The sequence below is a fragment of the Malus sylvestris genome, chromosome 2 (genome assembly GCF_916048215.2).
Source record: "Malus sylvestris chromosome 2, drMalSylv7.2, whole genome shotgun sequence".
Classification (NCBI taxonomy): domain Eukaryota; kingdom Viridiplantae; phylum Streptophyta; class Magnoliopsida; order Rosales; family Rosaceae; genus Malus; species Malus sylvestris.
The window spans coordinates 34,221,769-34,243,085 of NC_062261.1; the positions used below are offsets into that span (position 1 = coordinate 34,221,769).

Genomic DNA, 21,317 nt, shown 5'->3' on the forward strand with positions numbered 1-21,317 from the left:
GCCTATGAGTTTTCAGCACCGAGCGCTGCATCATGAATGGTCGAAACCAGAGCGCCCAAGTCATTGAATTGTCACAAAACCTTACCACTGATCAAAAGAAGAGAGCACTTGAGCCAAGTACTTTCCGTCTGCTTCAACCAAGTGTCAGGCCTAACAGCTTTCCGACACAAATTCTAAGAGGCAAGTCTAGTCCAAACATAAACCCCGTGCCATGTGCGGATCATCAACATAGAAGATAGCCCACGGTAAGTCACAGGGAACAATTATAGGGAGTATTCGTTATGACTACTTTACGACCGCCTTAAATCTGAAAATTATTTTTTAAAATTTAAATATTCACAAGCAGCTGCTGGGGGAGAGTTGAGAGTTCTAAAAGTTCTCTGCCTATATACGAATATATGTGTATATATATATGCTTATATGGCGCTTTATTGATTTGCAGAGGTGTATGCAATAGCACAAGGTGGAGCTCTCTACTTTGCAAATGCCTATTGCCACAATTGCAGAAACTCTGGAAAACAATGGGATGGCTGGCTGTTGACCAAAAAAAAAAAAAATCATAGATTTCGGTTCGGTTTCTTTACTTCGGTTTTGGTTTTTTTTTTTTTCGGTTTGATTTTTTTCAGTTTCGGTTCAGTGTTTGGTTCGATTTTATTTGGTTTTCGGTTTTTTGAACCCAACCCTAACCCAAAAAGTAGACATGCTTGGATGTTAACTCCGCTCCACATGTTAGCCGCTCATAGAAGGGATAGCTTGCTGTCCGAGACTTAAAAGCCCAAGACTTTTTGGACTGAGGCAAGGTATAGAAGAGGAGGGATAACCCAAAGAAGAGGTTGGATTTTTGAGATGAACTACTTAAATTTGTTGTTTTTGCACTGCTAGCACATCGACAGTGACAAAGGGTTGTCACACTAGTCCTTTGTTGACCTCCTATATTTGAGCGTTAACAATGTACCGGTTGCCCTTGAAGCTTTCTTATTTAAGTTTTCTATTCTCTCAAAAGAAATTTTCAAAGGTAAACCAGCCTTCTCTTTTACCGATTAAGTTGCAACTTCTCGGCATTGCTATTTTAGTTTTACAAGGCATTTCAGACCCAATTTGTAAAAAAAAAAAAGTACAAATTTGATTGATTTTCTTATGATTTAGAATGCAGTTAATTTTAGAAAAATGATAGAATCCAGCAGTATTTCGGAAGCAGCATCCCAGAGACAATTCAAACTAGCACCATTTCTCCATGGTTAACAATAACATTATCAAACATGCAGCCTCTCTATGCAAGCCTGCAGTCCAGCACCCATAAACCTCTTTAGAGGTGGAAGAAGAAGATTGACAACATGATTCATCGTCTGCATCAACTTATAAACAAGTCGGATGTTTATTTGTTTGTTTCAGTTAAATTTTAGTTTTTTAGTTTTTGTTCGTTTGTTAACTAGTAAGGCATTTTGCTCTTTGTTCATAAAATCTTATAATTCATTAATAAGCAACAAAAATCTATTTTGCTTCGTCAAAATTTGAGAGCTTCTACGTTTGACGCAATCCGCCCTGTTGGCATCCTTACATTTATTTTGTTTTCGACCAAAAGAAACATTCATGCAATAATGAGGTTTGGTCTAAACTCGAGCCTAACTTAGTGGAATGGACTTATGCAAATGTGTGTCATCTTCTGTTAGAAGATTTAAGACGCAAATATGGTGTCAACTCATGCATGTTGTATGTAATGTGGTTTTGTTTCCTATGATCCGATATCATTTGGAGTATGTGGTTTCAATTCATAAGGATTGTATGCGCAAGCTGTTATAGAGATAGATAATCGTATTTAGAACTTTTATATATTTCAATGTCTGCACATAAAGACAAATTAAAAGCCCTCACTCTATTCTTGGGGTTTTTTTTTTTTTTTTTCACTTCATCTCTATTCCATGTTTGTAAATAGCCATCACATTGAATAAGATGTTGGAGTAAACTAAAGTAAATGGGAAGATGAATATATTAGGATTTCAAAGGTCCAATATGTCATTTTACTCGTGTAAAACTGTGGATCTTTTGTGGTATAACAAATGAACGGTAGATGTTACGTTGCTTTTGAATTACACTAGACAATCAGAGGAGGTGAAGTACATCAGAAGCCAAAAACTAATATTACTGGCGAATGTAAAACAATATAATGCTATAAGGAGGGGTTGAACCTCTGACCTTGTGGTTGAGGGCATACGCTCGAGTTATTTTAACTTTTTTATCAAACTCCTACTTTTAATTTATAATCTATATTTTACTCAGGACTAAGAAATTTACCACAATACTCATTTATCACACTCCTACTTTTAATTTATAATCCATATTATACTCATTTACTTTTTAACCACAAAGCAATCAAATATTCTACAATGTATCGATGTAATGATATGTATTATGTATTTATATGGCTAAATTTTGACATTATCAATGTAGTCGTTTAATACCAATACATGCCATACCAATGTATCGTTAAAAATCCTCAAGGAAAACAACCTATATGGGTTTCCCTTGTTTTAGATTTTGATGTCTCAATCATGAACTGAGGCAAAGATAAGCATAATTTTAGGTGTTTGACTAAGACGATTACAGCCAACAAGTCGACAATACTTACGTGCAGCCTATAAAACAATCTTATCTTCACACATGATCTTAAAAGAAAAAAGATATCCCATTCAAACTAAAAACTACTCTCACCATAAGAGGCAAGATAATACCTCATGTACAACTAATGTGCTATTAATTGTAGCTACTTAATAGTATGATTACTACAATTTAGTGATATTTCTCTTCATGTAAGTGAAATGATTTAGATTTAAATTTAGTAAAAATGATGAGTTAGCAATGCCAACTCCAACCCAATATTTACGAATGTTTTAACCTAATAAAATTTAAATTCAAACAAAAAATTTCAAAACCGAACCTAGGTGAATGGTCTTGATTGAGATTCAATACCAAACTTTGGTTATTGCTCGGTGGTAAGCAATGGATATTTGAGTTGGTACAATTCGACGAAACGATCCCAAAATACTTTTAGAGGTTGATTGTTGCTCGTAACACCATCCTCAGCAATCGCAACCCAGGCTTCATATAAAGCTTCACCTTGGAGTCGGTCTAATCAATTTGTTCCTTTTTACTCTTTACTGTAAATATATTGTTAAATAAAAAAATGATTAGTTATATGCGATGGTTTCTTTAGTGTGAGGACACAAATTTGATGTCAAAAGTAGCACTAGGCATTGGGAAAATTTCCAACATTTTTTACCCCTTTCCAACACTTTTTACCCCTTTTTTAATTGAAGTCTTTTCTTTAGAAGAAAAGTGAAACAAATAAAACCAAGATAACCGAAAGTGAGAAGCCAATACCATCGTGAAGACAAAAAGTGTGTATAATACAACAAGAGAAATTGGTGACTTTCCATGACATGGAGCGGACGTAATGTCTAATTGAGTTCGAGTAGACTTAAGGAAAGAAACTGATCAACAGCTAATAAATATATGGGATAAAGTTGAGTCTTGTGAAAATCTTGACAAATTTAAAATTAAGAGCCTTTTAGTTTAATCTAGTTGAAAATCAGAGTTCACATACGAATGAACAAACAAGCGGACGAACAACAAAGTACGAAAGTAAGAATATTATTAAATAAACAAGAATGCCAAAATGGCTACAAAATCAATAAGACTACATCGTGATTGTCTTATTCTCTCAAACTAAATTACAACCTGTATTTATAGCAACATAAACCTAAGAAATCCTAATGCATAAATACCAAAAACCCCCTAATATAAAATTAAATCAAGTCTATAATTAATTTCCTAAATAAACCTAATAAATTCTAACACAACCCCGTCAAACTAATGGCGGTACACGTCATGAGTTCGCCAACAAGCAGATGTGGATGCAAACTACATTAGATAGACACGACAAGACAAACTCCGCTAGGTGGACACGACAAGACAAACTCCTTTAAGCAAACATAGAAAAACAAGCTTTATTAGGCTAACATGGCAAGAAAAGTTATGCATACACATTCAACAAAAACAACCCTTCTCAAAAACAATATGTATGGGCTCAATAATCAACAAGTAGCAACCCACCCGTGTGGGCCTCTAAAAACAAACAGCAAATTAATGTTTTTTTTTCTTCCCTTTTTTACTTTTTTTTTTCTTTCTCTTTCTCATAAGAAAGTGCTATTCACACATTTATTTTTACCTTTTACGCATCCTTGTTAATTTTTGACCATTCATCTTCTTCAATTCACTCGATTGGTGCCGACTTGTGCAAGAGTAGGGATGGCAATGGGGCGGATTGGGTTCGGATGTGCCATCCCTATAACCAAACCCGTTTGTTTTCCCTGTACCCGAAACCGTAAAAAACCCAAACAGGTATTCTCCGTAACCAAACCCGTTGGGTAACAGATTCCTCATCTAGTAATGGTTTTTCAATTTCACTCTATGTATGTTAACACATGACCCTTTGTTGTCATATTAAAATAATATATAGCCATCCTCCTCTGCGCCTCTTGCTTGGGGAAGTCCATAAACACTCACAAGAACAAAGGGCCAAGTTACCAAGCCCACAAAATCAGCCCAAAAGTTTTCAACACTGAGCTCCTCATCAGGGGTGATCGTAACCAGAGCGCTCGAGTTATTGAATTGTCAAAACCTGGCCACTAAAAGAAGAGAGCGCTCAGTTTAAACTACTTTCAGACTACTTCAACCAAGTGCTAGGCTTGAGAGCTCTTTGGCACAAAATTCTAAGAGGCAAGTTTGGTCTAAACGTCAACTCCTTGTCACGTGTCGATCTCTCAACATAGAAAATAGCCCACGGTAGGTCCAAAGGAACAATTATAAAGGGTTCTCGTTATAGGAAAAGAATCTAGCGTGGTCATTCATTGTACATCGTGCGGTCAGCTTTCGTTAGGTACTATTTATATTTAATTTTAAATTTTAAATTTTGAAATAATTTCTGACCACATGATATACGATGAATGGTCACGATCACAGAATCTCTAAGATCCTCAGAAAAAGGATCCGACGAGGATCCTTTTCCCTCGTTATATTACTTTGGGACCGCCTTCAAACGAGCACCGTTCCTAAATAGCTTTTTCAATGCGGAAACGCAAAGATGAGGAATTAATAACCCAAAGAAGGGTTGGATTGTAGGAATTAATAACCCAATTCCGATCCACAATGTACCCTTTATAAACAAGTTGAAGATGTTTGTTTGTTTGTTTCAGTTAACTTTTAGTTATTTTTTCATATTTCTGTCTTTGTTAATTTGTTGTTAACGAGTAAAGCATTTTGTTCTTTATTCACATAGCATCATGAAATACATTCATTATTAGAAAAAAAAAAAAGACTGCAACATCAAAAGCACATTTTTATTTAGTTTGACATTTAAAAGTTTGACCATTAGTTCTCTCAAAAAAGAAACAAGTTTGACAATTCAGCAAAACCCAAAAAAAAATAAAAAAAACAAAACAAATTTGACAATTAAAAGTCCATCGGCCTGTTCGAGGCAAGGATTTTCCCTCGCACAGCTCTTCGAGGGTGTTGGCACTTAGTGTGTTGTCAGGCTTGCTCTTACTTGGTGTGCTATAAAAGAGGTTAGTCGTTAGTTTTGAAAGGTGCATTTGTGGGACCTTAGGTGTAGGTCTTGAGTCTCATAATCAAAACTAACATGGATCTTGGCGTGCCACTGCCATCTCAGTATAACAGATGTAGAACATATGTGATTTAAGTTGATTACTTGCGTCCCAAGTTACTTAAACTTCTTGTTATTAAAGGATTGTCACAGATGGGTTAAGTCTGTATTAAGTTCTTTTTCTTGCCTTGTAAACAAGGACTTTTAGTTCATAATCTTGTATGTCCAAAACGAAGGGAGTTCAAGGCATTTTAAACCATTTTGTCGATCCAAGTTCATTTTAATAAAAACAGGTTCATTAAATTAATCAGATCTGAATGCAAATGAGACTCTTAGGTAGAAAACAGTTGGAAATAACTTGAATATATGTTGAAACGTACATGAAGCGAGGCACTTTGGATGAATGCTTTATTCTCTCCTAACTCTGATAATTCGAATTCCAATTGGTGCATCACAACTTTGTTCTTGTAGAAATGAGGCACTTTGGATGAATGCTTTACTTGCTGCTTATTTGCTAACAACTTCTTGTACTTTGTAGCAGCTATTACCAACTTCTGCAGCTCACTGAACTAGACATCATAGAACTTTTTCCTCAATGGCAATCTCAGGGCTTTCTGAGCAATAGATGTAAGCTAAGCATGGTTGATAGGGAACATGCACCTCATCCTTGTCCTCCTAAACCTCATCATGAAGTCTTTAGTCGACTCATGTTCATATTGTTTCACCTCCACTAGATCAGTTTGCCCGCAATTGTGGGTACACCCTTTCCACTGGACTTTCCGACTTGTTGAGTCATTTCAGACTTCCTTCCATCTTGCCCGATCTGCCCCTTACTATTTAGTGGGAATAATAGAATGTCGGACAAACTTGATTCCTAGATCTCTTCTACCCTTGGCTGACTGGTTCTATGCTAATCCTTCTTCTTCCCCTATCTTTCTTTTCCTCAAGCAAAGGAAATAGAGGAATCAATGGTTCTTTCTCAGGACTTGCCTTTCTCATCATCTCCCTAACATGACCATCTTTTAGGGTGGAGTATTCCAACTCTAATCTCATCTGCAGACTCCCTGTTAGTGAACAGAGTTTGCTGACCTTTCCTCTAGTTTCCCGAGATATTTTCTCCATGCTTTTCAGTACTTGCATCATAGTAGCTTGCAAGTTCTTATTTGTAACTTTTCCGCCCGACTTCTTGGATGAAGTTGGGCTTTCCAAAATAGCAGGACCTTGTAGGGAAGGGAAATCTTCTAGGTGATCTGTCATGTCTGATCTTGGTAAACCATGAGATGGCCCGTACTCTGCGTTCCACCTGAAAGTTCGTTCGTTCGTTTTTCTTCCTGGCATACAAGACTTATTAGTCCCACTGGGCGTGCCAAAACTATGTTCGAGGCAAGGATTTCTCCTCACATAGCTCCCCAATAGTGTTCGCACTTGGTGTGTTGTCGGGCTTGCTTTTGCTTGGTGTGCTGCAAAAGAGGTTAGTAGTTAGTTTTGAAATGTGCCTTTGTGGGGCCTTAGGTGTAGGCTTTGAGGCTCATAATCAAAACTAACATGGATCTTGGTGTGCCACTGCTATCTCAATATAACAGATGTAAACAAATGTGATTTAAGTTAATTACTTACTCCCCAAGTTACTTAAACTTCTTGTTATCAAAGGATTGTCGCAGATCAGTTAAGTCTGCATTAAGTTCTTTTTCTTGCCTTGTAAACAAGGACTTTTAGTTCATAATCTTGTATGTCCAAAACGAAGGGAGTTTAGGGCCATTTAAACCATATTCTCGATCCAAGTTCATTTTAATAAAAACAGGTTCATTAAGTTAACCAGATCTGAATGCAAATGAGACTCTTAGGTAGAAAACAGTTGGAAATAACTTGAATATATGCTGAAAAGTACATGAAGAGATATATCTACTAATTGAAAGTACAAGCAAAGAGACTTGGGCAAGATTTCACCTTGTCAGACAAGGTCGAACCTCTTGTAGCCACTTCTTTTTGAGTTTACAGAGGTTATATGCTAGAAGGGATGAATGGTAAACATGTTTTACACGAGGGAATCGATACTACAACACTATGGAAGGTAACAGAGCTTTTACAATAGACAAAAGATGACTTTTCTAAGGGAACTATTGCTAAAAGGACTAAATATGGGTGAGTTTTAGGTTTCTAGGTGCAAATCTGGCTTGAGAGCATAGTTTGTATGTTGTTTGTTTGATTGGTTGATTGTCCTTATCTCTGTTGTCTCTTTCTCCTTTTATAGGCAGTTTGGCCTGACTGTCCGGGCTTTGTTCTTGGTGGAAAGTTCTCAAGGGCAGTGAGTCATCTTGTAATTACTTGTAATGCCACTAGAAAGTGGGTTTTGGCTGATAGTGAGCTGGTCTCTGTCACTTGTCACTTCAATTATAGGCAAATAGCTTATACCTTGGCTGAGAAATCTTCAGTTTGCATCAGGCTTCATGATTGGGCTTCGGGCAAGTTCGACTTGTTTTGGCGCATTTGGGCTCCCTCAAATACTTAAGCCCAATGTTTAAATATTAACCCAAACACGCCCACCCTTCACTTTTGAGTTGTCTGACATACCATACTTCCAGAACAAAAAGAAATTCTAATCAATTGCAATTTCCTACCAACATCCGTGTCTTGTAATTTCCTACCAACATATGTGTACTATTATTATGAAAATATACGTAAGTAATTAAGTAAGATAAACATTATACACACATGACGAAATGTCTTTTCATAGTGAATAGATAATTTCTATGTAACGAGCTAAGTATTTTACATAAAACAATTAATTTTCTCAAAAGAAAGTAAAACAGACAGAAAGGAAGCCCTAAAAAGAAATAATTTTAGAAAAAAAGAAGAGAGAGAATTCTCACATATTTTTTTAGCTTCTACACCCTTTTTTATTTTTGATTATTGCATTGAGTAAATCAAACACAAACAACGAATATGATTAAACAAAAATGTGTGAAGCAAACAATGTATGTATTTATCATTTCTCAAAATGAAATGGCAACAACGAAAAACAAAATGCAATGCAAGTTTTGGTGCCCCAAAAAGCCTTAACCGATAATTAATGGTATAAAAATGCTAACCACCTCGCCACTTAATACTATTGTGAAATCCCGTTCCTGGATTTCACTATTGTAATCTACATATTTTGTATTTGCGGGATTTTATAGTATTTTCGTGAAGTTAAATTAATTTTAGATTTTAATTACTTAATTACAAAGTTTGAACTTTTGAAATCAGTTATTAAATCCGTAGACCTTCGAGGGTCACTTTTACTGTTCCTTAATTGGGCTTGACCCCACGAGTGTTTAGGCAAAGGTTGTATGTGAATCGGGACAAGAAAGGAACATTATGAACGTTTTAGAAGTTTCTTTACGGAAAAAAAAAAATCGGAAGCTGCCTGATGACAGCGAGGAAGAGGGGAAGGAAAGTTTTAAGAAGGAGGAAAAGAGGGGCTCGGCGAATGGGGAGAGGAGAGGAATGAGGGTGACTAATTAGGAAGGAGAACAGGGAAGGAAAGGAGGGAGTGGATATGCACCGGATCATGAATACCTTACCCATTTCTGGTAACCCGACTTGGAAGAACAGCGGAACCCGTTGGGTTCCTGGTCAAATTCCTGCGATTTTCCTACGAGTTTCATCGAGCCACCACATGGGAACTCTTCACCGGCCTTCACTCTCCATTTTTCACCCAAGATCGACAGGGTTTTGCCCCGTACGACGAAGAACAGAGCCGTGGGTTCCGGGGACACCACGACGGCAATCCGCCACTCTGACGACCTCACCCTAGATTACCACCACAAATAGACTCCTTCCATTCCTAAGAACAAAGCCCGAGAAGTGGTGGAGGCGTCGGAGCGAGTATGGAGGTTGAATCGAAGCACACCATTTTCTACAGTTCCGACGGGTTTGAGGGACATTGGGGCCTTTCCCGGACAAATTGGACTTGGCCACATGTATAAAACTTGCTCTACTTATTGAGATCTTCATTTCTGTAAATTTTGGTAATAGTTGGTTTTTCCAGCGAACCGGGCCGGCCGGCCGCCACGTGCGGTGACGCGTGTGGCGACGCAGGGTCAGTGGACCGATGCTGTCTTTTTAAGTTGAATTCAATTTTCTAATTTCAAAATTGATAACCGTTTGATATAGTTTGATAATTTGAACCTAGTATGGTGAAGTACGTTACTTGATCATTTTATGATTTGACTATCCGACCGTTGGATTGTCATCAAAATTTAGTACGTTATAGTACGTAATATTTGAGGATATTAGAAACTGATGGATTAGAAATCCGACGTACGGATCTTCCCAAATTGGATTTGTAAGTTCGTAAAATAAAATGTCGACCGCCACTAGAATTGGTGATTGGCGGAGATCCGACCGTTGGATCGAGATGAAATTTTAGTATGTTGTTTTGGGAACATAATGTGAACTTCAAAAAGTTATGGATCAGAAATCCTAAGTGCGGATCTTCCGGATCGAATTATGTAGAATTGTGGACCCTACCTTTGATCGAGAGCTGACTTTTGGTCAACATGTCTCGAAACGTTCTAAATACTAAAATTAGTACTATGGGAGACTAAGTGAAGTCTAGTGGCCTACATTGGTTAGAGAGTGGCTTGAATATATGTGATATGGTTATTACCTTAATTTCTTATATTAATATCATTTGTGAATATGACTTGGTATTATAAATGTGATTTCTATTGAAATGTGATTTTTGTATATTTAGCCTAGACTTATGTTTATTAATCATGATTTGGCTTGTCTACTATTGATGATTGGGTTATATATGTGTTTAATTTTCTTTTTAGTGAGGTGAATGTTAAGTAGGATAAATGTTATGACCATGTGATCTTAGAATCCTATTAGAAGTATTATGTAGAACTTTTATGCCTATATGACAAGATAATTAGTAGTAATGAGAAGTTGATAGAGTGATTCTGCTTGGTATATCCGCGATGGGGGACCATACACATTCTAGGAGTGATCATGCTTAGTATATCAACGATGGGTGATCACTACCTAGAGCTACAGAATACAGTCTTGCTTGGTATATTCGCGATGGATGATCACTGCCTATGTTAATAGATTATGCATATGGTTCTGCTTGGTATATCCGCGATGGGGGACCATATGTATTCAGGGATGATCATGCTTGGTATATTCGCGATGGGTGATCACTACATGTACGATGAGATATTGCTTATGGTTCTGCTTGGTATATCCGCGATGGGGGACCATACACACTTTAGAGATGATGATGATTAGTTGTACTTAGTACATTTCGATAGGCGATCATAATTTAGTTTAGATTCTGTTGAGTGGCCGTAAATCATATCTTGGGTTGGATTCCGTTGAGTGGTCCGAAATCCCTACTCTTGCTCATTTCCCTAAGTTAGACTATAACCCTAGATTCGAGTGAATGAGAATTACCCACAATAGACCTTTGAATGTAAATTTGAATTATCAAGTTATTACTTGGAATCCAGGCAGGGAATTATGTAGAATTCCTTTATTAAATTTCGTGCACTGATATGTGATCTAGTTGACTGATTAACGTAATTAAATGTTAATATCGTGTCTCTTTGATTCGTGGAATGGGTTACTTGAGGTGTTTGTGGAATGATGTTGAATATGATTGTTATTAATACGATTAGATCAGTGATCATGCGATTAGAGAATACTATTGTGCTTTGTTGATTCTTTGATATGTTACATGCTATGAATTGCAATTTTACGCTGAAACATAATGGTTTATATCATGGAAGAAATAGAAACCTTGATTGTTATGTGGATTCATTATGTAGCTTGAATTGAATAATTCATGCTTGTGAAGTCCATATGTTTAATTGAGGAATGTTATGCCTTTCGGCCTGAACGAATTGTGATATATGTCGAGTTGTAGCGAAGGAAGAACTATGAATGGCTTAATCCCTGTTGAGGGTACGTAGGCAGTCTAAGAAGGAGGTTAGATGCAGCCATAAAGTATACGAAAATTACTACGCAATTTGGACCTTGAGTGGTGCTTTATTCATATCCCGAAGGCGGGGTATGTTAAATATACGAGTATTTGGTGACATTGCGTGTCGATTCGGGACGTATGTCGGGATCGGAGCGTGACAATATGGTCTAGTAGTATTTTTCTTCACTTGTAAGTAAGAGGTCTTAGGTTCGATTTTCGCAAAAGGCAAAGTTGAACCACATTATTATGGTTCAACTCCTTCACCCCCTTAGTGTAGATACTATTATTTGTTTAGAAAAAAAAATATACTCAACACCTTAAGTAAAAGAGTAGTCCTACACTTACAATCTAGTTGTACTATCACTTGTACCATCTCTCTAATAACATTTTTGTAGATAAAATTCATCTTGTAAAGATTTCATCCATATTGGTGGTCAACAAAAGGGGCTTAACTTCTTGGTGATAGATTAATTAACACTAAGCCAGAAAGATAAACCGTAAAACAAATTGTGTGCAAATTTATCCAAAGGAAGCCTCTCCTCTGGAAAGAGATCCTCTTCGAATCTCTTCCACAAAATCCTTCCAATTATTTAATTTGAGCCCTTGAAATTATGCATAAATAAAGGATAAATAAAGCTCCAAAACACTTTACATTACGTTTGGATGATGGAAATAAACTTCGAATTTGAATTAAAATCAGAATTTATAATTGACATGCACCAATTCCCTTGTTTGGATTCATAAACATAGAAATTTAGAATTTCCGCGTGGAAAAACAACTTGGAATTTGGGACCTCCAATTCCCAAGTTTAAATTCCATGTAAATAGGTGTCATTTCCCAATTTCTATGATTGAGAGTTTAAAAATAACAAATTCCGAATTCAATTCCATTATTCTTTTAGGTTAACCAAACAAGAAAATTCACAAATTCTAGAAAATAAAATCCCGTCATTTCAATTTCCGCCATTTTAAAATTTCGTAGTAATCTTAAATTGCTTCATCCAAACATAGTGTTAGGGCTTCCGCTAATATGCACCGTAATTCATGCCCTTAATTAATCACATAAATCACGAACCAATTTAATTGCATGATCGAAGATTACGAAAACCCTAAACCCAATTACAAGAAGAAAAATGCATTTGGCAAGGCTACAAGCTTACTAAGTTTGATCAAACTTAGTGTCAATAACTATAATTCGATCACAAATCTAAACGATCGAGATCAACAATGCTTTATTTTTTCTAAAACAAGAACCATAAATTGGGTTGGTCTAAACAGTTTTTTTTTTAAATTATTATTATTTAGGAATGGAAAAGTGCTCGAAACTATTACAATATTTAAGGGATGGGAGTTTCAAATATAGAAATTTAACACCCTATTTATTTTCATTAAGATATTGGATCACATGCATGCGTTAGATTTAAACTATTGGCATCTAATAATATTCATACAAAATCTATAAATGAATTCAACATCACTATCTCAAGATGTAAATCAATCATTCCTAACAATTATCATTGAACTCGTAAGAGTCTACAATATCTACATCACTCATCATAAAAATTTAAAAATTAAAAAAATTAAAAAAAAATCTTTGAAAAAACCAAATTTTACAAAGTTTGGTTTAGTAAAGAATCAAACCGTGGATCTCTAAAAACGCTAGCAATGCATCCGCTCCCGCCATCAATCACCTTCAGCAGCGCAACTGCCTTGCTCTTCGCTTTTATGCCGCCATTCTCCGCTACGTCAGCAACCCCATCCACCACTCCCATCCCCTCCTCCCTCACCTCCCTCAGCCCCCAATCTCCGCCGCACGTGGCCAAATTGAGCAGCGCCCCCACCGCGTTCTCCTTGCTCCTCAAGCTCGATCCGGTCGAGAGATCCAGCAAATCCGCCAAAACCCTTATCCCGGAAACCCTCTGAAACGCCTCCTCGCTCTCCTCGCACCCCGCCACCTGCGAGATCACCGCCGTGGCGTCCTCCACGATCCCCACCCGCCCGTCCTTCACTACCAATGTAAAAAGCGCGGGAACCGCCCCGAGCTCCACCAAGGCGATGCGGTTGGGCGCGTAGAGAGCGATCCCGAACAGCGCCTTCAGCGAGTCCTTCACAGACCGCGGCGGCGAGTTAGGGCACTTGACGATGTCGATGAGGGAGTAGACGATGTCGCGCTTGGAGCCGATGATGGGGCGGTAGTCGTCAACGACGAGGAGGCTGTGAAGGGTGGCGGCGGAAGACTGGACAGCGGAGGGGGAGGAGGAAGGGGAGCCGTGTTGGCGGAGAGAGTGGGAGAGAGCATCGAGGAGGCCTTGTGTGGAGATGAGGGAGTCGCGGCAGGAGATGGAGAGGTTTAGGAGGGTGGCGGCGGCGTCGTCTTGGAGGTAAGGGGAGGAGTCGAAGAGGGTTTCGGACAAGTAAGGGATGGCGCCAGATTCGGCAACGAAGGGACGGCTGTCCGGTTCGAGCTTGGTGATGAGGCGAAGCTCTTTGAGGGCGTCGGCTCGGGTTTGGGAGGAGACAGAGCTGAGCTTGGAGACCAGGGACGGAACCGTATCGAGCTTCACTTCCATGTTTGCGATGTCTGTGTCTGATTGTGTTTGGAGTTGGAATTTCCGGTTTTGGGTTTGTTGGGATGATCGCAAGAGGAAAGGGATACGATTTTAATAGGAGAAAGGAGTATTAATGGTATTGGTGCCGGTGGTGGTGGGTTAGTTGTGTTTGAAAAGGAAGTGCCAGCGAGTTGAAAAGTTACAAAGTCGGAAATGATCAACTCTTTTGTGCATATATACTAATCTTCTTCACTATCCCCGCCAAATTTGCATGTCAATTAACAACGAGAACAATACTTGACTACTAAAAAATAGTAGGAACTCATACTTAAAGCTTTTAGTATTTTAATCACAGAGCTTTATGCTTGACTCAGAACCGTTCATACTATGAATCACATTATAAATATCATCTCTGCAAAAAAAAAAAAAAAAGAACTAAGATCGTTTAGTCAATCTATTATAGCAAATACATAGAAGGTGTATATAATGATTTTACCAATACTGTTCATTTGTTTTTAAACGGTTTGATAATTAAACGACCTTAGTTTTAATTGACTTTTTACAAAAGCGATTTTTATAGGGTGATTTATAGTATGAACAGTTCTGATTATAAAATAGGAGGTTCTATAAATTGACAACAAACTATTTTGAATTTTTTTGAGTAGAAGTACCTACTTATCTTTGAGTAGCCAAGTATTTCTAACAACAAATAACGAAGCCGCGGATTGCCCCAACTTTCTCTTTCTAATCATGCAGTTCAAGCTCTCCACTCCTTCTCAATATACATAGTAAATTAGTGTAGATATTGCTTACAATAAATAAATAACTAAAAAAATAAAATAAAACAAGAAATTAATAAAAAGAGTAAATGATTAATAGGGTTTTTACTGTACAATAATAACTCTTATTTTGACGCAAATAATTAATGGAAGTTTTAACGAAAAGCCCATGATACTGTTCACTTTAACGGAAAAACCACATTTTTACACTAAAAAGTCAAACCTGGTACTATTTACTTTACTTTTTATTTTGTCCTTATCATTAAACTCAAAATTTTCAAACTCTTTTCATTAGTTTTCCTATAATTAATAGGATTAATTGCGAGAGAGAGACATGGTCACAAATTGTAAGTTTAGGAAGGATCAGACCAACCTATATTTTCTAGATCCTTTAAAAATATATGTTCATTTTTTTTTATGACGATGATAATTTAATTTGGTCGATTGTTTGGAAGAAGACCTTAACTTGGTCGACAGTTGAAGAATTTAAGAGCTTGTTTGGATGTACTTTTAAAATGACTAAAAGCGCTTTTGGTGAAAATGTTTTTGGAACCAATCATTAGTAAAAATGCAAATAAATTCTGGAAAATCACTTAAAGTGCTACCTAGAAAAAACACATAACTAGTGCTTCTTGCAGAAAGCACTTTAAGTGCTTTTGGAACCAAAAAATATTTTCTCTAAAAGCACTTTCAGTCATTTTAAAAGCACATCTAAACGAACCCTAAGTTGGTGGACCAATTAAAACTGTAACTCATGTAGAAATTAAGGGCTCGTTATTACAATTAAGCCAAATTTTTATTATAATCATTTTTTTCTGGGATTATTTGGATTAAAACCTCCATCTCTACCCAACAATTTTTTTGAGGAGATTATATTCAAACACCCCAAATTACTTCTCCCACACCTTTTTAATTTTTTAATATTTTTCTATCAAGTGTTAGTGGTGTGTAGAAAATATTAAAAAGTTAAAAAGGTGTGGAATAAGTAATTTGAGGTGTGTGAATGTAATCTCTCTTTTTTTGTTCATCAGTTGTACTTATATTACATATAACATGTTATGTTCCTTACTTGAGGTAAAAGTTTCAAACCCTCTTATCTTTTAATAATAGTAAAATTAGGGCAGAAGTGTCACTTAATAAAAATGGTTGACAAGAGTTGGTCCTGTAGTATTCAGTAACACATATAAAATATGAATTCATTTCATTTATGGATTAAATTGATAGTTTGACAAAATAATGGTGGATGTATACCTATATTTTGTATATAGTCTACAGAAATTGGAGAATTTACTTTGTTACTTTATTTTCCAAAAGGATGACTACCTAACTGCATGATATGATTCATGAAATGAAGAAAATAAATTTAATTGTGGTGGGGAAAGGGAATGGGGATGGTTGTTCGAGTTCACACGCATTAACTTCATAATTTTTGTAAAAGGAGAACGACTTATATGAATCAATTTTATTGTTGTTGTAATGTCCTGACTTATCGATTGAAATGTCAACGGCTGGCCAATTACCTGGAAAGCTGTTGGTTTGGTAGATAACTAGATATCAACCATCCGACGCAGTGGCGGATCCAGGATTTTAAACTCGGAGGGTCCTAATAATAAAGGTCAAAAAATTTATAGACAAAAATAACATTGAAAAGTTAAATATAATACATTTCATTCAAAAATCATGTGCAAAACAACATTACAAGCTATAAAATCCTAATTCAAGCGTCCACGACGAGGTTTCATAGTCTGAAAACGTTCCATGATAGCTTCATTACCAATACATGAAAAAACATCTTTCTCAATGTAAACAACTAAGCTGTCACTCAACCATTGATCTCCCATTTTGTTGCGAAGTGGACCCTTAATGATATTCATAGCGGAAAATGCCCTCTCCACTGAAGCGGTTGCAACCGGTAAAACCAAAGCCAACTGAACAAGCAAATATACATATGCAAACGTTCGATGCAACCCTTTCTCCACCATTTTCTTAGCAAGCTCATTAATCCCCCGCAATTGAGAAAAATCATTATCATAACGCACAAAATGAATGTAAATATCAAGTTGATCTTGAAGTGCCAATCTATCTCGATCCATGAAATCTTTAGGATACATCTGAGCAAGGCGAACAAGCTTCTCTTTATCAAAAGCTACAAATGAATCATTCGGACTCAAACATGCCAAGCAAATAAGCAATTCGGTATTACCTTCATTGAAGCGATCATCTAATTCTGTAAGTTGGAAATCAATGACCTCAAAAAAGAGCTCCACTTTGTAATGATGACGATTGGTCTTTCTTGGAGCCTTACGCAATGACTTCCCTTGAATGGCGTATAAATCATCCATATTAGGCACCTCAATTTCATGTTCAACACAAAAAGATGATACTTTATCAACCAAAAGATCAAAATTTTCATCATTCCTCATGCAACATAGTTGTTCTTTACATGTCTTGACTAAAGCCATTGCATTCACAATCTCTTGATCTTTTTTTTGTAATGCTTGTGACAAATCATTTGTAACTCCTAATATGGATTTCATCAAAAAGAGGAGGAACACAAACTCAAAAGATTGTAAATCTTTTAATAACCTTTTTGCTTCACCAGCACTATCATTGTAGCAATCTTCAACAATCATGTCAAGCACATCCACCACAGATGAGAACATTGTAATCAAACTAATCAAAGCACCATAATGTGAATTCCACCGTGTATCCCCAGCACGTTTGAGACTAGTTTCTTGATTTAACCCTTGCCCCGTTTCAAGACAATCATTTTCAATAGCTTTCATGAGATTTTCTTGTTGTTTCTGTCTAAGTGCATCACGACGCTTACATGAGCATCCAACAACATTCACCAAACTATTAGTCAATGTGAAAAAAGCGCCAACATCGGAGTTTTTCTTTGCTACGGCAACAAGAGCTAATTGTAGTTGATGAGCAAAACAATGAACATAGAATGCACAACTCTCTTCATCCAAAATTTTTTTTTTAAGGCCATTGAACTCACCTCTCATATTACTCGCTCCATCATAACCTTGACCTCGTAGGTTTGAGTAGCTCAAATCATGTAGTTTCAAGAACTCATCAATGGACTCCTTTAGTTTACTTGAAGTTGTTTCAGTAACATGTTGGACTCCTACGAACCTTTCAATTACTTGACCTTTGTTGTCCACATAACGCAAAATCACCGCCATTTGCTCCTTTGTTGAAATATCACGTGATTCATCTACCATTATAGAAAAGAATTTACTTTCTTTCACTTCTTTCATAATAGCCTTAATAGTTTCGAAGGCACATGAATTGACAATATCTTTTTGAATTGAAGGAGCTATTAGCTTGAGATTTCCCGGAGCATTTTCCAACACAACTTCCTTTATTTTCTCATCATGATCCGCAAGGAATTGTAAGAGTTCTAAATAATTCCCCCTATTATTCGAAGTGTCACTTTCATCGTGGCCACGAAAAGGAAGGCCTTGTCGCAACAAGAACTTAGTGCAATCTATTGATGCATTCAAGCAAAGACGATATTTCATACACTCTTCTTCTGACTGTTTGATCACAACTGCTTCAATATGTGTCTTTTGGTTCATTAAATAACTAGCCGCTTCTCTAGCTTTATTGTGGAAACTACCAATAGGACCAACATGCTTGTCAAAACATTCTCTTGCATTCTTCCATTTCTTAAAGCCTACCCCAGTGAAGGCATCGCTTCCTAATTGTGAAAAATTGATTTTAAAGAGATAGCAATGAAGACAAAATGCCGCATCTTTAGATATACTATACTCCAACCAATCATATTCTTCAAACCACGAAACAACAAATCGTCGCTTTTTCTTTGCATGCAAAGTGTATGGGAACTCATACTTTGTAGGCCTACAAGGTCCCATTTGCAAATATGCTCTTCGGACCTCATCTTGAATATTAGAAGGATAGTCCTTCATTCGAATTCTTTTTCCCGGGTCTCTCTCAAGATTATTAAAATCAATGTCACGCTCATTTTGTCTTGAGCTCGAACTACCCGAACAAGTAGATGGTGCTATTGGCTTTGGCTTGAAAAATCTTTCCATATTTCTTATTTCTAAACTACACATTTAACCAAAAACACAAAACATATACCAATCAACCAATAAACAAAAATTCCATCTAAATTTCAATGATAAAATGAGTATAAACATAAAACATATCAACAATTATATCAATAATAGACTAAAAATCTTCATCAATATCTAATATAATTTAATTGAGATTAGATTAGAATACCAAAAAACTTACTTGAATTGTGAACCAAATAGTGATGGCCTTGAGATATGGGGAGGTATGATATTAGAGTAATAAAATTATAATATGGGATTGGGTGTGGGATTTAGAATTTTAGGGTTTTGAAATCTGAGGAGTTGGGGATTGGAAATTGGATGAATATGTTAAAGTTGGGCATTCGGCGAAGTTGAAGAGAAATTTGGGTGAATATGTTATTGCATTGGGCATTGGGGGAAGCAGAAGAGCAGGAAATGGGGGAAGGGTGGGACAGTGGGGAATGATGTGGGTTGGGGATGGGATTTAAAATAATGGATAAAAAGTTTGGGTGGGATATAAAAAACAATTTAAAACAATTGGCCAAAAGCCAATTATTTTCTTTCTTCTCCGGTCATCTTCTCCGACGAGAAGATTTTGTACCTGCAACCGACACTGCACGAGGGGTCCCCGGAAAATTTCTAGCAGCAATTTAGGGTCGTTGAAGGGTCCTGGGACCTCCCAGGTCCCTCTGTGGATCCGCCACTGATCCGACGATCTGTGGTCTATAAATGAATTCTGAGAATATGTGTAATTACTGAAAACAAATTAAGAAAGAGAGAAATATAAATTAAGAGAGAAAGAAATATATTATTATTTAACCAAGTATTCGGTGTAGGTTGGCTCTTGATTGAATCGAATCAAACATATAATAATATATATAGAAAGAAGCAAGGTATTAAATATCGATGATATCGGAAATATCGGTAGTCCAAAAACACGAAAATTTCGATGGAAATATTGGGATATTATCGATATTGATAAAAATTAAATAAAAACCACGGAAATTGTAAGGAAAACTTGGAAATTTTTATTGAAACTTTGTAAGATGTTTATTTAGTCAATTATCTATTAGTTTATCACAAAAAATTGGAAGGAAATACATTGCATGATAGATATAACTGATTTAAGTTGATTATATATCGAGCTAGCAAACATTGTAAGTGTAGAAAATATGTAATAATTAATGAAAGAAATTTAAACACACCATAATCATTTATGTATAATGAATTAGTACAATATTTTACACTTTATACATTGTATGGTAAGATACATGAGTGACTTAGCAAGGTCTAAAATATCGATGATATCGGAAATATCGGTAGTCCAAAAACACGGAAATTTCAATGGAAATATCGGGATATTATGGATATTGTAGACCATGGAAAGAAGGAAGCTTGAAGGTGTGGCACCAAGAGTTAATGCTATCTCAAGGATATATTATAAAGAATTTTAACGAAACGCTCTTGGTATTGTTTACTTTAACGAAAAACCATATTTTTACACTAAAAAGTCAATTCTGGTACTATTCACTTTACCCTTTATTTTGTACTTATCATTAAAATTCAAAATTTTCAAATAATTTTCATTAGTTTTTCTTATATTATATAAAAGAGGATAATGACTCTTATGAATCGAGGTTAACTGTCACGAAGATATTTTATTTTAATAAAAAATAATATGTGTCAATTTTTTAATACATTATATCATATTATTAAAAACGAGACGTCACCTAATATACATTTCATATAAGATGTTCTCATGATCGGAGGAAATATAAGACCTGTCAGTAGTTGTGACATGAGTCTTACATCAATCTTTGCTAATTGCTATTTATTTTATTATATGATTTTTTTATGTAATGCAACATATTTGAACGTTACGTTCACATGCTGCCCTACCAGATTTAGATAAGATGGAAATATTCCTGATGAGATATGAAGGACAAAGAAACAACATTACCCTCCATTAATTATTAGGAAAACTAATGAAAAGAGCTTGAAAACTTTTAGTTTTAACGAAAATAACAAAATAAATGATAAAATGAATAGTAACAAGATTGACTTTTTAGTATAAAAATGTGGATTTTCGTTAAAGTTCCCTTAATTATTTAGTTATTAATATAATATTTTTTTATCGATTAAAGGTATAAAAAAATATTGTTATACTTTTATGTGCAAAAAAAAATTATTATAATCAGCACTAAAGTAATTTTTCATAAAAATAATTTTGCTTTTTTTTTAAAGAAAACTAATGATAAGGACTCCAAAACTTTGAATTTTAACAAAAAA

General features: G+C 36.0%; 2 protein-coding genes across 3 annotated transcripts; both read right to left on the minus strand.

Moving 5' to 3' along the window:
- Nucleotides 1-13,120: 13,120 nt before the first annotated feature.
- Nucleotides 13,121-14,332, minus strand: LOC126583898 (U-box domain-containing protein 1-like). Its single transcript, XM_050248444.1, has one exon. The coding sequence runs from the start codon at nt 14,198-14,200 to the stop codon at nt 13,241-13,243; it is 960 nt and encodes a 319-aa protein (XP_050104401.1). The 5' UTR covers nt 14,201-14,332; the 3' UTR covers nt 13,121-13,240.
- Nucleotides 14,333-16,534: 2,202 nt separating this feature from the next.
- On the minus strand, nt 16,535-19,728 carry LOC126583857 (uncharacterized). Of its 2 annotated transcripts, none has more exons than XM_050248397.1 (2): nt 19,228-19,728; nt 16,535-19,033 (listed from the first exon to the last, which is right to left on the minus strand). In XM_050248397.1, exon 2 carries the CDS (start codon nt 19,020-19,022, stop codon nt 16,671-16,673), a length of 2,352 nt encoding a protein of 783 aa, XP_050104354.1. In that variant the 5' UTR covers nt 19,023-19,033; nt 19,228-19,728; the 3' UTR covers nt 16,535-16,670. The 2 variants fall into 2 exon arrangements, with proteins under 2 accessions (XP_050104354.1, XP_050104349.1); XM_050248392.1 differs by having other exon boundaries at nt 16,535-19,038.
- Nucleotides 19,729-21,317: the final 1,589 nt, after the last annotated feature.

Coding starts and splice junctions, on each gene's coding strand:
- LOC126583857 (XM_050248397.1), bottom strand. CDS start 19,022: ATGGAAAGATTTTTCAAGCCAAAGCCAATAGCACCATCTACTTGTTCG.
- LOC126583898 (XM_050248444.1), bottom strand. CDS start 14,200: ATGGAAGTGAAGCTCGATACGGTTCCGTCCCTGGTCTCCAAGCTCAGC.